We start from the raw sequence: 15,344 nt of genomic DNA on the forward strand, positions 1-15,344 counted from the left end.
TCTTTTTGCCTATCACTACGATTTCAACAGGTCCATATGTAAAGCATGGACAGTAGAGTATCCTCTTCTAACCAAGGATGTCAAACCCCCAGATGGTATTACAGTATATAAAGGTAATTACACTTGTTATGCGAATTATGATGGAATTGGTAAATTCTTGGGTAACTTCTCTAAGGGGTATTGTGCTACCTACAGAAATGTCTCCATGAACTTGTTGCAGTTTCATACTAGGTCATTAGGGGATATTTACTGGTTGTGTGGGGATTTACAGCTAAGATCCAGAATGGACAAAGAATGGTGGGGGGAGTGTACTTTGGCTAAAGCCATTATGCCCATACACATTATCTCTGACACACACCTCAACACCCATGAGTCCAGTCACACTAAGGTTAAGCGCGAAGCCCCAGTGAAAGGAAGTTTTGATCCTCACGTTTATATTGATGCCGTTGGGGTGCCTAGGGGGGTGCCCAATGAATTCAAAGCAAGAGATGAAGTTGCTGCAGGATTTGAATCACTTTTTACCATAGTTACCGCAAACAAGAATTTAAATTGGATAAATTACATTTATTATAACCAACAGCGCTTTGTTAATTATACCAGAGATGCCCTCCAGGGATTAGCCGAACAGTTGCAGGCCACATCCCAAATGGCCTTCCAGAATAGAATGGCCTTAGACATGATTCTAGCTGAAAAAGGAGGAGTATGTAAAATTTTGCCCGACACCATGACATGTACCTACATCCCAGAAAACACAGGCCCTAATGGTAAAGTTACATTAGCCATAGAAAAATTAAATGAACTCTCTGAAGAGTTGAAAAGGAATTCTGGGATAAAAGATCCCTGGGAAAGATGGTTTGGTTGGATGACAGGATGGCAAAAGGCTTTAATGCATATTGGTATAGCAATACTAATTTTTCTTTTTATCTTTGCTCTTCTCTTTTGTTGTGTCCTCCCTTGTCTGAGAAAATCCCTCATGAAGACTGTTGACCAAGCGGCACCCACTTTCACACATCTCGAAGTTGATGACCAAGATTTCCAAGATCTCAACTCACCCTGTTTGCCGCTGCAAACTATCCCTTTTGTTGATAAAGTGCGAGAATTCTAGGAAGGGACCAGCTTAGGGACAGCATCTGTCAGTGAATGGTAAAGACCCCGTGTGGAGAAGTGGTGGGCAAGCCACCATGGGCCACACATGGGAGTGAAGTGTTCGAGAGCCATACTGACGATGAGTTAGCCTATTAGGGTCAGATTTAGGGACAGACTTGCACTTTGCATTAACACCTAGCTAGCGGCCACGGGGTTTCTGTGCCTTTGGGTTAACACGTCTTCTGGTATTAACAAATAAAGTTTATCTCTTAGAATCTAACATTTCATAGGGGGGACTGATGTAGAATTATTAAAAATCTTTATTGAACCTGTATTGAATTATTGCACTAACTCCATTTTAACCCCATACTGACACAAATCCTCCATTTTGTCCCCATAACCTGACTTCTCCATTTTGAGACTACATTACATGACAGAATTTCCCAGCACATCTAACACAATGGACAAAGACTGTATTTTCTATAAAGACATGACTAACTCAGAAACTGCTGAATTTCCCCTAACTCGCAACATAGTATAATTTGAAGGCCATGAGAACACTGTAGTAATGAAATGTTCTATTCATAAGAGACCTTGCACCTGACCACAAGACCTGACATCACTGACTGTGTAAAATGACGCTCAAGCCCCCCTTTCCACCGAGTAAACCTCATGCTAGGGAAGATGGCGCTTGAGCCCCTTGTCCCCACCCGTGTCCAAAACAATACCACCTCTCGGTGGGTGGACACTTAGCTAACCACTTAGTTTTTGAGCCAATTAATTATATTGATAGGTGGACACTAACCCAGACACTTAACAATTAATCCAATTAATGATGTTTATTTACTGATATCTTGATAATCAATGATGACGCAAAATGCCTCTTAAAAGGGCCTGCGAGCCCGTTCTTGCTTCACTTGCCAATAAATTTCCTCGAAGTTATTTTAACCTGAACTCCGTGTGTCAGTCTGAATTACTTCAGCGTAAATACGCAATTCAATTTTCTTTAATTTGGACAGGAACAGATAGACATTTAAACATCTTTGTTTACTGCTAAAAAGTACCATAACAACTGCAAACAGAAAATTGACATTCACAGTTAAAATGTCACGTAGAACTAAGAAAATTAAAAAAAAAAAATCTTATATTCTCCCATTTTTTAAAATATTTTATTCATATTAAATTATGTTCCATGCCTGGGGGGCGGAGCTTGAACTCGGAGCTGAGCGGACGTATGCTGTATGAGCTCCCGACCGCTGGATCGGCTTTTGGGGAAAAAAAAACAGAAATCTCCAAGCGACTGATGCCACACTGGGCTAAATAGTCTGGGTATACGGCGACAAACCGGCAGGTACCTTTCCCAAAGGCCTACGGTACCGTAAACCGCGGCTGCAAGTTGAGGCCTGCAGACGGCTAGGAGGGAGAAGGACGGCCGACTTCCCTGCCGACTGGTGCGTCCTGCAGGCACACTCTACTCCTACCCCCCCCTCTGGACCGGTGGGGGTCATCCCGGTCCCCGCTGGCCGTCACCCCGGAGTCTCTCTGGAAACAGAGTCATCGTACGCGGAGGAGCCGCGCCCATGATGGCGGCCCGGCGGCACACCACAGCAATGGACACAAGCACCAAGCAAGGCACTTAGCCCCTGAATGCTTTTGAGCAGCAGTGTAAGAGCTTCTGGATGATACTCTGCAACCGGGGCCTAACCCGCAGACAAGCAGTGAGAGCGGTGGCCCCCTGGATCCGCCCGGTAACCCGGCGCCGCTACTATGGGCCTCTACCTCAAATCCCCAAAACGGCCACCCAGCAATGCAGACAACAGCGACTGACAAGACAGGCAGGGGAACCGCATGGCACTAATGCCGACACTCGAACCCACAGAAGCTGGAACGTCAGTCTAGCTCAACAAACGTGTACCTCACATGACGCCAGAACCTGGGACCAACATGGCGCACCCCCACACTCTACAGCCAGGAGACGGGAATCGGAGGAATCAAAGAAGCTAAAACGACACACTCCAAGCCCCCTCCGACTACCCCACACAATATCCCCTCCCCCCTCAGCCATGGTGCTGGACTTTCCCACAATACAAGTGACCATAACAAAACCTGGCCTCCACACAAACCACTCACCTGACTCGGAAAACGGTGCACGGCTCAGCTTCCATCATCCCCTCCACGCCACAGCTGCAAAGCGAGAAGCCGCAAAGCTGCACACTCCACTGCATGCAGAGAGAGCTGATTCCCGGTCCAGAAGTGCCCCTGAGACAAACACCGCAGGCGAGACACAAGTCGCGGCAATGGGCATAGGCTAAAAGGACTAACTCGGTGCCTCATGAGCGAGCACGCCTGCCAGCCCCCATCCTGAGGGACAGTACGGGACTTACATTTACCTGATTGTGCTTTTATGCGATATGCTTCAATATGTACACCGTTCTAAATGCTAACTGCTAAGTAAACGTTGTAATCCCAAGAATGCTTACTCGCCCACTAACATACCCTGCATAAGCATGTTTCAATAGCCTAGCATTGTGCAATGATAGCCAGTCCTGTTAGCATGATATATCCCTCTTCTATTAGCTATGAGGCATAGAAGACTTAGCATGTTTTTTTTTGTTTGTTTGTTTTTTTAATTCTTTATTTATAGCGTGCAGGGAATTACAGTCATGTATGGTGTGCCACGATAGCACGAACAAGAGTATACAGTATAGATTTTCATGGCTGTTTTAAACAAGCCTGCACATTTTATATTTAAGATAAACAAGTTAGACTAAGCATTTTTCAGTTTTAAATGGTTCACATGCTGGTGTTGAGTATGTCAGTTTACGTTAAGTCGTACATTAGTTGGGTCATATCGATTAGATGCATGAGGTATGCCTAGTCAGAATATGCACATTAAGCTACAAAAGAACAAGAGTACAAAATAAACATGCTTTCAACATTGTAATAGATGGCTGGAAACTATGGACAGGCTAATTAGAGCTGACTAACAGTTATCCGAGACGCTAGCTACGGGAGTTTTCTTAAGTAAAGTAAAGCAGGGGTTACTGAGCTAACAGAGTTGCTTAAAGGAACACTATAGTCACCTAAATTACTTTAGCTAAATAAAGCAGTTTTAGTGTATAGATCATTCCCCTGCAATTTCACTGCTCAATTCACTGTCATTTAGGAGTTAAATCACTTTGTTTCTGTTTATGCAGCCCTAGCCACACCTCCCCTGGCTATGATTGACAGAGCCTGCATGAAGAAAAAACTGGTTTCACTTTCAAACATATGTAATTTACTTTAAATAATTGTATCTCAATCTCTAAATTGAACTTTAATCACATACAGGAGGCTCTTGCAGGGTCTAGCAAGCTATTAACATAGCAGGGGATAAGACAATCTTAATTAAACAGAACTTGCAATAAAGAAAGCCTAAATAGGGCTCTCTTTACAGGAAGTGTTTATGGAAGGCTGTGCAAGTCACATGCAGGGAGGTGTGACTAGGGTTCATAAACAAAGGGATTTAACTCCTAAATGGCAGAGGATTGATCAGTGAGGCTGCAGGGGCATGTTCTATACACCAAAACTGCTTCATTAAGCTAAAGTTGTTCAGGTGACTATAGTGTCCCTTTAACAGACAGTAAACTCGTAAGCTTAGCTTTATATCTCCGTGCCGACATTTCTTACAAAATTAAGTAAGCAGTATGTGAGTGTCGCCGTCTAGACTATGAGCAAGAAATTAGAGCACAGATTGTTCACTTACAGTGTGGGAGCTTGCGACTAGTGAGACATGGAGAGGCGTGCGGGAACACATTTATGCTGTTGAACTTAAGACGTGTTTGATGTGGGTTGTATAGACCCGAGTGGGTATGCTGGTGTGTGGCTTGAAACTTGCTGGTGTGACTCGTGTTTTTACACTAAACTATTAATAAAACCAGTGGTTGTTTGACTAGCTGGTATGTCTTCATGAGATTAGTGAGTAGCAAGCTATCTGCGCTGTAGCTGAGTAGGTGCTGTACCTGCTAGTTATCAAGATACGAGGAGGCAAAACAAAAGTAAACACATTTGAGATGGGGACAAGCTGATAAATTAGTTAAGTGTGAGCGTGGTAGTACACTGGTTTGTCGAATTAGTAGTATTGATAAAGTGCGTTCCCCTCTCTAATGGCTTGGCAACGCATGTATAAGACTGCTGCAATGGGACAGTGGTTGGGCAAAACAGGGCTCCGTGGAACAACAAATCAGGGCATGCAAAACTTAAGTATCCATTAAGTAGGACCCGAGCTCGGTTGCGGTAAAGAGAGTCTATATAGCTGCAGTCCACGGTTCTGCTAACAGCCGCACTTTGACACAGACTGTGTGAAGGAATTTTGCAGTGTCTCTGCCTTTAGGCCTGCAGGGGGACAGTCTCTGTCTGGGTCGGTCCTCTTCAGTCAGCCGATGCCGACTCGGAGAATTTGGCATGTGGGCTCGGGACGGTGGTAGGGTGCGTGGTTTGATTGGCTTCTGTCTCCCAGGGAGGGTCTCCACATGGTCCTGTCCTCTGTACAGACCCGCTCGATATACCGATTGACCTTGCTGTCTTCGGGAGTCTGTAGAAGCTGGGATGTGCTCCGTTGGTTGAGGGCTTTAGGTGCCGCCGAGCGGTTAGCGGGTCGGGCGTACTTTAGAGTCCCGTGTTGGCATGCACGAGGGCTGATGTTGGCGTCCGCCATGTATGTAACTACCTGCCTCCCCGATCTCGCTGATGTTGGCGTCCGCCATGTATGTAACTACCTGCCTCCCCGATCTCGCACCTCGCCTTCGTCTGCGGGCCCCTCTGGGGGCTTGGGGCGGGTCACTGCTCATTTGGCGCCGGGTGGCAGGGCGAATCCACGCCGCCATTGCTTTCGTCGCCTGCCTGTAGAGCCATCCCCTGGTGCAGAATTTGGTCCACAGACCGGTGCACAGCCGCTCGAAGAATTCCAGCGTGCAGTCGGGTGGTCTAACAGGTAGGCTTTTAGTCGTGGGTTGTGTTTGTGGCGCCATCTTGCTTGGGCCTCTACCGCCTCGTTGTCCTGTTAGTGTTTTCGTTTGGCCTTGTCACGCTTTGGGGGTGTTCGTCCCCCACGAGGACCGGGATATCCCCCGCCGGTCCAGAGGGGGGGGGGTTGCTGGGCTGAGTTAATTTCTCGCGTGCAAGCGGGTCCTGTGCCGGGCGATCGGCCGCCTCCCCCAGGCTGCAGGTCCCACTTCAGTTTAGGCCGCGTGGCCGATTCGAGTGCTTGTGTGGCTTGTCGGTACACGTTTGGTACCGTTTTGGTCCTGGTGTGGTCCAGTATCCGTTTTTGGGCACCATGGGCTATTGGCATGGGTCGTTTCTGAAAGGTTCTCGGTTTTATGCCCACTGATGCACTAGCTCTTAGGGAACACGTCCGGCCATCTTGGCTGTCAGGCCCCGCCCCGACTTAGCATGTTTTAGCAATGTTATATGATAGCAGTTATGCTCAGTGACTCTCTTTTTTATCTTTTAAACCACGCAAATCATATGTTTACAGATTACATCAACATGTATTGAATCATATTTTCTAGTACTCAGTAACTAATCTACAGCAACAGTTATACTTAACCTGCCATACTATGCATACTTATGCAGTGTAGTTTAATCAACTATTACTATATATAAAAATTGTGCAGAATATTCCGCATGCCAAGAAACAATCACACAAAATAACCTTAGGCGGAGACAAGAGGGGCCCTCCGACTTAGTCTGTCAATACATGTGTACCGGGTACCACCGCTGGCGATGCTAGTTACACATATCTGCAGACACATAGCCTATTACCCCATACAACCCCTTACTCTACCACGCTTCACCTGTCAATGTGGCTCAGACAAGCTGTTTAAATTTCAAGTGCTTCTGTTATGGTTATTGTTTGCATTTCTCAAGTCTATCTAGCTTGTTTCACCAATTTCTTATAGTGACAAAGTTTAAACTACATATTCAAGGGCCTACCTTAAATGCCGAAAAGCAAAACTTCCTTCGGCTGACCATGCTATGTACCACTCTTATTAACTAGTCTATGACCTTCTCAGTCCTAGCTCTGATAGTCTTCTCTTAATGCCTACAGAAGGTCCTATGATATCTACTGATGTTTTTCATGTGTTTTCTATATACTAAAAAATTTGCTATTTTAATACGACATGAAACTGATTGTTATTGCAATGCTTGTTTCAGCTGTCGGGGCGAAGCAAACCTGTATGTTATCCTCAGCACAACAAAATAAAGAATTAAAAAAAAAAATATATATGTTCCATACCTAAATATTTGATGTTAAATGAAAGCCCTGTTTCCTCTGAATAAAATAATATATAATAAGTGTGGGTGCATTTAATATGAAAGAGGTGAATTACGGTTGAACAGACATATAGCGCAAATGCCAGGTTTTGTTTACGTTTTGTTTTGATCACAACTTGTACATTTGGCTGCAGTCTTAAGGGGTTAATAAAGAAATAAATGGAGTAGGAGTGACTCTTTAAGCTGATAGCTTTATGGTACTAAACATCTGCAGGGTTTTTTATGAAACTCATCATTTTCGCAAATTTTATACGAATGGCAAAACCACTTCAAGTTGCGGCTAAGGCTAAATTGGAGAATTCTTCCAGATCAACTATTTTTATTCATTTATTTAGACTCAGTTTTGCCATTTATATTTAATTTGTGGGGGAATTCTGTATTTAGTTAATAACTTTGCAGGCTAGAAAACTAAGTTTTTGCAATGAACACTATAATAAGCAATACACAAACAAAACCTGCAAGAGAAAATAAAAAAGGGGGAGAAAAACGTAATAATCACAGAGCAATAACAAGGCTCAGCCTGCCCCAGTGCCTTGCTTCTTGAAGGCCTAACCTTGTGAATGTCATGGTAAACACAGATCACTGTGCTCGGCTCTCGATTTCTCGCCCTGTCACTCGGCAATCCTACAGATTCCCTGCTCGCTCAGTGAACATGGCTGCCCTCGGGTCTCCAGTGCACACGTTTCGCTGCCTTTTACGGGAGCTTCGCTGCCTCGGCGGCAAGAGCCACTACCGAAACACGGCGGCTTACAACTATATCCGGGAGCATTTCAAGAAGAATAAGGTGAGTGAGGAAGCTGGCTGCTAGTCGGCCGGTTAGTAACCAGTGTGAAGGACAGAGGAGGGTCAGCATGGCTTCTTTGTATTATTCTCATTATGTGACCACTGGTTTGTTTTGCCATGAATTATTTTTAAGAATCAGAATGACTTTGTTTTTTTTAAACACAACATTATTCCATCGGCAGACAGTATGTTCGTTTTTTCACTTCAAAATTGATGGCTATTTTCTTGTTGTAATAATTTTCTCCTTTGGTTTATGATTTTATCATTTTTAGTGCATCCTCTTTAGGACTTAGCAAATATTTAGACCAATTTAAAAACAGTCAATTATAATTTTAAATGTGTCATGTTCGTAAAACAGGAGATCGACATGGAAGATAATTAGCTTATGTGTTAAAGTGATACTTCAAGTGCCAAAACTACAATGGTGTTCCTGCAGCGAAACACGCTGCGCCAACCAATATCTTTTATAGCAGAGGAATTGCCATCTATGAAAGGCTTTTTAATCCTGCAATGTAAACACAGCTGTGCTACTGTACAGTAATTATTTTACAGTGTATGGTTAAAAGGAAACTATAGTGCTAGGAAAACAAAGTTGTTTACCGGATCCCAGTGCCAATGTCCCTCGGTGCTGCTTCAGGCTCTGCTTCCGCTCACTCCCACCAATGTCAGCCAGTGAGAGGGACAGGATGCTCGGCGAGCACCGCACTAGCGTTAAGACTTCCCCCATAGGAAAGCATTGTATAATGCTTTTCTGTGGGGTTTCGAGTGTGTAGCATGAGCACGTCCAGCATCATTTAGGCAACCAAAAGTCGCTTAAAGGAACACTATAGTCACCAGTGCAACTACATGTATTCCTGACCCCTCATGCCTCCATAAATATAGTAAAAATCTTACTGTATTTAAGCCAGAAGCTGTAAATCTGCATGCTGTTAGACTCAGGAAAAACAAGCAGTCTGCTGAATGTGAGAGCCTGATCCAATCACAGTGATTCCCCATAGGATTGGCTGAGACTGACAAGGAGGCAGATCAGGGGCAGAGCCAGCATGATTCAAACACAGCCCTGGTCAATCAGATCTCCTCATAGAGATTATGAGGAAAGTTCAGTGTCTGCATGCAGTGGGAGGAGAAACTGAATCACAGGATGCTCGTGCACAGCAGATCTGAGTGGATGGAGGCATATTATGCCTCCATCAACCCAGAAGTCTCTCTGGTTCACTCTGAGTGACTGCAACTGGAGGTGTTCCTAGCTTTCAATGTAAACACTGTATTTTCTGAGAAAATACAGTGTTTATATGAGAAGCTGCAGGGAGCTATAGTTCTCACCTGAACAACCTCATTAAGCTGAAGTTGTTCAGGTGACTATAGTGTCCCTTAAACCACGGGAGACCTACTGGCAGTCTGAGGTGGAGTTAACCCTCCAAGACAATTATTGCAGTTTATCAAAAACTGCAATAATTACCATTGCAAGGTTAAGGGACCTGGGACACTGCACCTAGACCTCTTCAATGAGCTGAAGTGGTCTGGGTGCCTATAGTGTCCCTTTAATGACAGGACCACTGTATTTAGACCACTTAATTGAGATGAAGTGGTCTGGGGCAGTGCTCCTGTTATTTTAGTCCTGCAATCTAAACATTGTTGTTCTGTAGATACAGCCACTAGAGAGTGCCTCCTTGGCAACAACTGAATTTAACTTGGTTATGTAACGTTCAACTTTGAACGTCATCAAATGCTGATCCTAGGGAAGTATTAGATTTGGTTCTTCCCAAAGAGACGCATTGGATTGGATCAGCATGGCACTCGTTGGATAGGACGATAAGCCAAGCAAGTGGATTCTGAATCACGACCTCACCAGAGGCAGAGAAGGTGACAACACCAAGTTAGTCTTAGTATAGGGAAAAAAAGGTAAGTAGACACCTTTTTATCATTTATGTTTGTATTCCTAATGCTGTAATGTTCCTTTAACGTGAACCTGTTTTCCCTTAAAAGAACACTCCAGCGTTCTAAGTACATTTTTCATGGCCAACAGCAGCATCACTAATAGGTTAAATTCCCCACCAAGAATGCAAGACAGGAAGTAAAAGAAACTAATTGAATAACAGCCCTCCTCTAAATTCAGATGTTTCTGTTCTTTTTTTCCCTGCCACTCCAGCTGCATGCTTTCCCATTACAGGGAAAACATTTTTCTTTTGTGGCTTGCCTACCACGGATTAACATGGCAAGTCCAGCTCCACATTGCCATAAACTACCTTTTACAGTTTCAGAGATCACAAGATGTCCTGTTTGGCGCAACTGTTCTTTCTTCAGTTTCTCAGTCATGATACTTAAAGGGACACTATAGTCATCAGAACAACTATAGCTTAATGTAGTTGTTTTGTTGGGTAGTCATTGCCTTCAGGCATTTCAATGCAAACATTGCCTGTGTTTATATTGCCCCACAGTGAGAAGACGCTGCCGTCCATAGGAAAGCATTGAGAAATGCTTTCATATGGACTGATTGAATGCACGCGCGGCTCTTGCCGTGCATGCGCATTTGGCGAATGACGTCGGAAGAGGGAGGAGAGTCCCCAGCGCCGAGGGAGCCCGGCGCTGGAGAAAGGTAAGCGTTTAACCCCTTCCCCGTCCAGCGGGAGGGGGACCCTGAGGGTGGGGGGGACCCAAAGACCCTATAGAGCCAGGAAAATGAGTTTGTTTTCCTGGCACTATAATGGTCCTTTAAGCAGTTCTGCATTAGCTAGGTCATTTGTGAGAGTCAATCAGTTGTGACAAATTTGTAACTTTGTAACTTCCACATTAGCAATTTGTCATGGGAGGGATCAACCCCTGGGGGCCCTTTGGTTTGTGTGAAGCCTCTCAAAGATGTTGACACTGAGGTGGGGATCCACAGAACAATATGAAATATTTTAGAACTAATTAAATGTTAGTGAATTTCAGAAAGAACCCAAATATAAATCGATGCTCAGTATTGTTTTCAATGGGGATTTATAATTTAATGACTTCATTATATTTCTGTGTCTTGGAATTTTTAGATTTTTATTTTTTATTTTATTTTTTTACTTTTGGACCTATGTCGAAAAGATGTGCAATGCAATATAAGATCATGGTCTGCTGATGCCTCTGGAAGTTTGTCAGATTGTTTATATGATATCTTTGCATTGAACATTGCATCAATTTAGCCTTCTAATTCTTAATCTCATTAGTTTTTTTTTTCTTCCAGACAACCAGTGAGAAATTCTGTAGAGCCCAACAGGAGCTACATTTTCAGGCCTCCACATATCTCTGCCTGCTACGCAGTGCTCGAAATCATGTTGTGCTTCACGAGGTGTATCACGGCAAAGGAGAACGTTCTACAGAAGTTGCAGCCAGTATGGTGGGCCTTAAATTACCACAACAGCCTGGTGGAAAAGGTTGGGAGAGATGAACTGTAGTTTTGTTATTCCTGGCAGTAGAACAAGTGGCATATACCTTAGCTTAATTTGATTATTTTGTGAAATGTAAATAAAACCTGTGTAAATAAGTATTATTTCATCCAGTAATCCTTTCTTTAATCGAAGGTGCAAGTCAATTTTATAATACATACAGAAAATGGAGAGGGGGCAGAAGGTTAGGTGACAGTTTGAGTATACCCTTATTACTGGAATTTACTGCATGATTTGAAGGTGGGTTATATTTTTCAGTATACAAAACAGAGCAGATTAATCTACATGGAATAATTCCTCAGGTTGGCTATCATGCCCGTCTGCTAGATTTGCAAATCAGAGCCTGCGCTTTGGACATCTGACATTCCACGTTTATTTTATTTTATTCTTTATTTAAGCTTGAATAGCGACGACAACAACAAGAAACATCGACAGTGGTCAGTGCAATAAAAATACAAGATCATATGATACAGTAAACAGCATCAGACATATGTAAAGTGCCACAGGATGCCGTTAAAACTAGCAACAATATGTGACTACATCAGCAAAGAAATATCCACGTTTTATTCACAATGGTAGATCATTTGAATTTTTGAAGCATGAGGATCTCAGAGCATCTTTATCCACTGTCGAAATAAGAAAATTCTTATAGAGGTATTTAGCTCTGTTTTGGGGGGAAACCCCATTCAGGAATATAATATAATATAATAAAGATTGCAATAGAAATCAAAGAAAAAGAGGAAAGGAAGATAAAGTCGTCATGTAACAGAGTGACTCCCAGGCTCTCTCTGTTCTGTACTGGTCCACTGGTCCACCAAGTGTTCTGACAATAAAAAGACTATGGTCTAGAGCTACTTGCTTATTAAAAAGATTTTTGTTGCCTTCACCCAAAATGTCTGTACCTGCTGGGACCATGCATCTCTAGACTTCCACAGTTGGTCGACGGTACTGTGGAAGTGGTGGAGCATGCACCCCCATCACACTCTGACAAGACCAGACAGGTTGCACCTTTTTCTTCTTTTGCTACCTTCTGTATCTTTCTCTAAAATGGAGGCAGACAGGGTGGGTAATAGGCATATTCGCCCAAAAGGGGTATTCTGCTTAAACACGGAGGTGTTATCTCTATGACTCTAACACTGCCTTTGCTTCAAACTACACTTAGTCAAAATGGCATTGAAGGTATCATCACTTAAAGCGGCACTGTCATGCCGAACTTACCTTTCCTCAATCTCTTCCTCTTCTCCCCCTCTCTCAGGATCTGTTCTTCTTTTCTTCCTGTCTTCTTTAGTTTTCTTTAAAATCATAAGACAAAGTAGGGACTCTTTGCCTTATGGAGGTTTCCTCCGCTTAACCAGCGGAGGAGCAAAGTGTGCTTCATTTCCGCTGGCCAGAGCAATTTTCCCATAGTTCTTAGCTTTCCTCTGTGATCTCGTGATGCCTTCTGTCATTTCAGACGAAACTGCCAAATTGCGTTCTAACTCAGTGAGAACTCTATGTTCGTTTGTTTTAGAACTCAATTCGGCACTTTGTTCGGATCGGAATTTAATAAGAATGAATGAAACTCTGATCCTATTCATTGCCGCGGCTGCATCTTGCAGCCGCTTAGTAGATAACTCCCTAATTCCCACGGTATTAGAGAGCTAACTACCAAAAGGCTGAAAGACCTAAATTGGTCTTTCAGCCACATTTACTAATACTAAGTAAAGATTACTTAGTATTAGTAAATGATCTGCCCCTACTCGCTATACCGCGAGTAGAGGCATGTCTAGTGAGCAGCCTGTGGCTGCTCACTGGGGAAAAAAAAAAAACTACTGTCCTCCCACCGGCCCCACCCCTGCATGGTGGGTGGGGGCCATGAATTACAATGAGGCGGGGGGGACCTACTGTCCTCCCATACCCGGCCGCCACCCTTGAGCGGTGTGTGGGGGCCATAAATAACAATAGGGGGGGACCTACTGTCCTCCTCCCGGCCCCCACCCTTGAGCGGTGGGTGGGGGCCATAAATTACAATGGGGGGGGGACCTACTGTCCTCCCCCGGCCCCCACCCTTGAGCGGTGGGTGGGGGCCATAAAGATAATGAGGGAATGAAGGGGGGGACCTACTGTCCTACCCCACCCTTGAGCGGTGGGTGGGGGCCATAAAGATAATGAGGGGGGCGACACCTACTGTCCTCCACCACCCCTGGGCGACGGGGGGGGGCCCTAAGACAAATTCCTCCCCCCCCCCCCCCCCCCACCCCCAAAAAAAAAGAATCCCCCTACCTACCCCCCTCACCCTAAAAAATAGTGAGGTGGGAATAAAATAACTACCTACTGAAAGAGTGGGATAGAAAAAAACACTCACTCAAAAGTGAATGGGATTTAATCTCACTCTAGAAGATTACCTCCTAAAGTAAACGTAACAAAGAAAATGGTAATAACCTTTTATTAAACTAAAATTAAGCAAAGAAAATATATATAATCGGTATAAAGCTTACCCTGGATAGAAACACCATAGAAAGTTGCATTGGTGAAAATCACATAAAGGTGAGGAATTAAAAACCTGGGGATATGTTCCTTAATCTCATAGAAAATGATATGTTGGAAGGCCATTTGGCCTGAATTTGTGGGAGGAGTTATGATCCTATAAAAACCCTACGCCCCTTTGTTGTGCAAGCTGTTTGTTGGTCAGACGAATAGACTGTTCAAGGTCAGCATTTGCATGAGATCCACTTCCAGGTCATACAAGACACCATTTTGGTTTCACCTTTGCTCCATGAGGTCTCCTACTCCAAGCTGTGTCCAGAAATACTGCAGCAGGACTTTCCGTTAATCCAGTGGCCTTCTTTCCGGTCAGCATCGCATTTGGTGTCTCAGGGACTCTCAAACCGTAAGTTGACCCACCTGTTGCGCCAGGATTAGTTCCCACGGCGTTCAGCACAGCACGGGTCCTCACTTTACGGTTTCCTTTCGGTTTGCACGGTTATTTCGTTACCTTATACTCACCTAGCTGTTCATGTAAAATCTGTTGTTTAAAAGCTGTTTTGGTTAAAAATCTGTTCGGTTAAAACTACAAACTAAATAAAAAATTTCACCTACACACTGACCCCTATCGGTCATTCGATGTACTACAGGCTTCTTAGACGTTTTTGCATTTCATGTACAAACCAATAAACCACTGTATTTTCACCTACACTGACCCCTACCGGTCATTCAGTGTACTACAGGCTTCTCAGACATTATTGCATTTATCAGTCTTCAAGAAGCAGTATCCAGTACCCTGTATTACTGTATCAGGTAAGTTGGTTTACCAGTTCTCTTTTTCCATCGAGGCCTCATTCAGCCTCCACGGCCTCCCAAAGTGGGTTCTAAACTTCCAACAGGCCAGTTCTGAGATTCCTCACGGCGTTTAAAAACATCAATCACACAAACCTACACCACCTTGCTACTACTTATACTTTTCTTCAAACAGAGCTCCAAGAAGATGTACCCAGTATCCTGCATTCCGGTAACAGGTAAGAAGGTTTACCATTTTATGTTTTCCCTTGAGGCCTCGTTCAGCCTCCATGGCCTCATACAACCCCCCACCTCCCAAAGTGGGCTCTGCACTTCAAAACGTACCTGGGCTAAGATTTCTCACAAAATGTCAACAACAATATCTTAATCATAATCCACCATATTACTATTAGATTTATCGGTACATGTTTTGTCATTTAATTCTACATATCATTACTTAGACACCAAGTCCTACGCCATCAACAA

General features: G+C 43.9%; 1 protein-coding gene across 1 annotated transcript; it reads left to right on the forward strand.

The window, feature by feature from the left end:
* Nucleotides 1-7,950: 7,950 nt before the first annotated feature.
* Nucleotides 7,951-11,701, forward strand: FMC1 (formation of mitochondrial complex V assembly factor 1 homolog). Its single transcript, XM_063427401.1, has 2 exons — nucleotides 7,951-8,188; nucleotides 11,402-11,701. The coding sequence occupies exons 1-2, from the start codon at nucleotides 7,970-7,972 to the stop codon at nucleotides 11,603-11,605; spliced, it is 423 nt and encodes a 140-aa protein (XP_063283471.1). The 5' UTR covers nucleotides 7,951-7,969; the 3' UTR covers nucleotides 11,606-11,701.
* Nucleotides 11,702-15,344: the final 3,643 nt, after the last annotated feature.

Source organism: Pelobates fuscus, chromosome 7 (genome assembly GCF_036172605.1).
Source record: "Pelobates fuscus isolate aPelFus1 chromosome 7, aPelFus1.pri, whole genome shotgun sequence".
Classification (NCBI taxonomy): domain Eukaryota; kingdom Metazoa; phylum Chordata; class Amphibia; order Anura; family Pelobatidae; genus Pelobates; species Pelobates fuscus.

Excerpts from the sequence above, each read along its gene's own strand:
- FMC1 (XM_063427401.1), top strand. The coding sequence starts at position 7,970 with ATGGTAAACACAGATCACTGTGCTCGGCTCTCGATTTCTCGCCCTGTC. Across the intron at positions 8,189-11,401 it reads AGCATTTCAAGAAGAATAAG|ACAACCAGTGAGAAATTCTG; the intron begins GTGAGTGAGGAA and ends TTTTTCTTCCAG.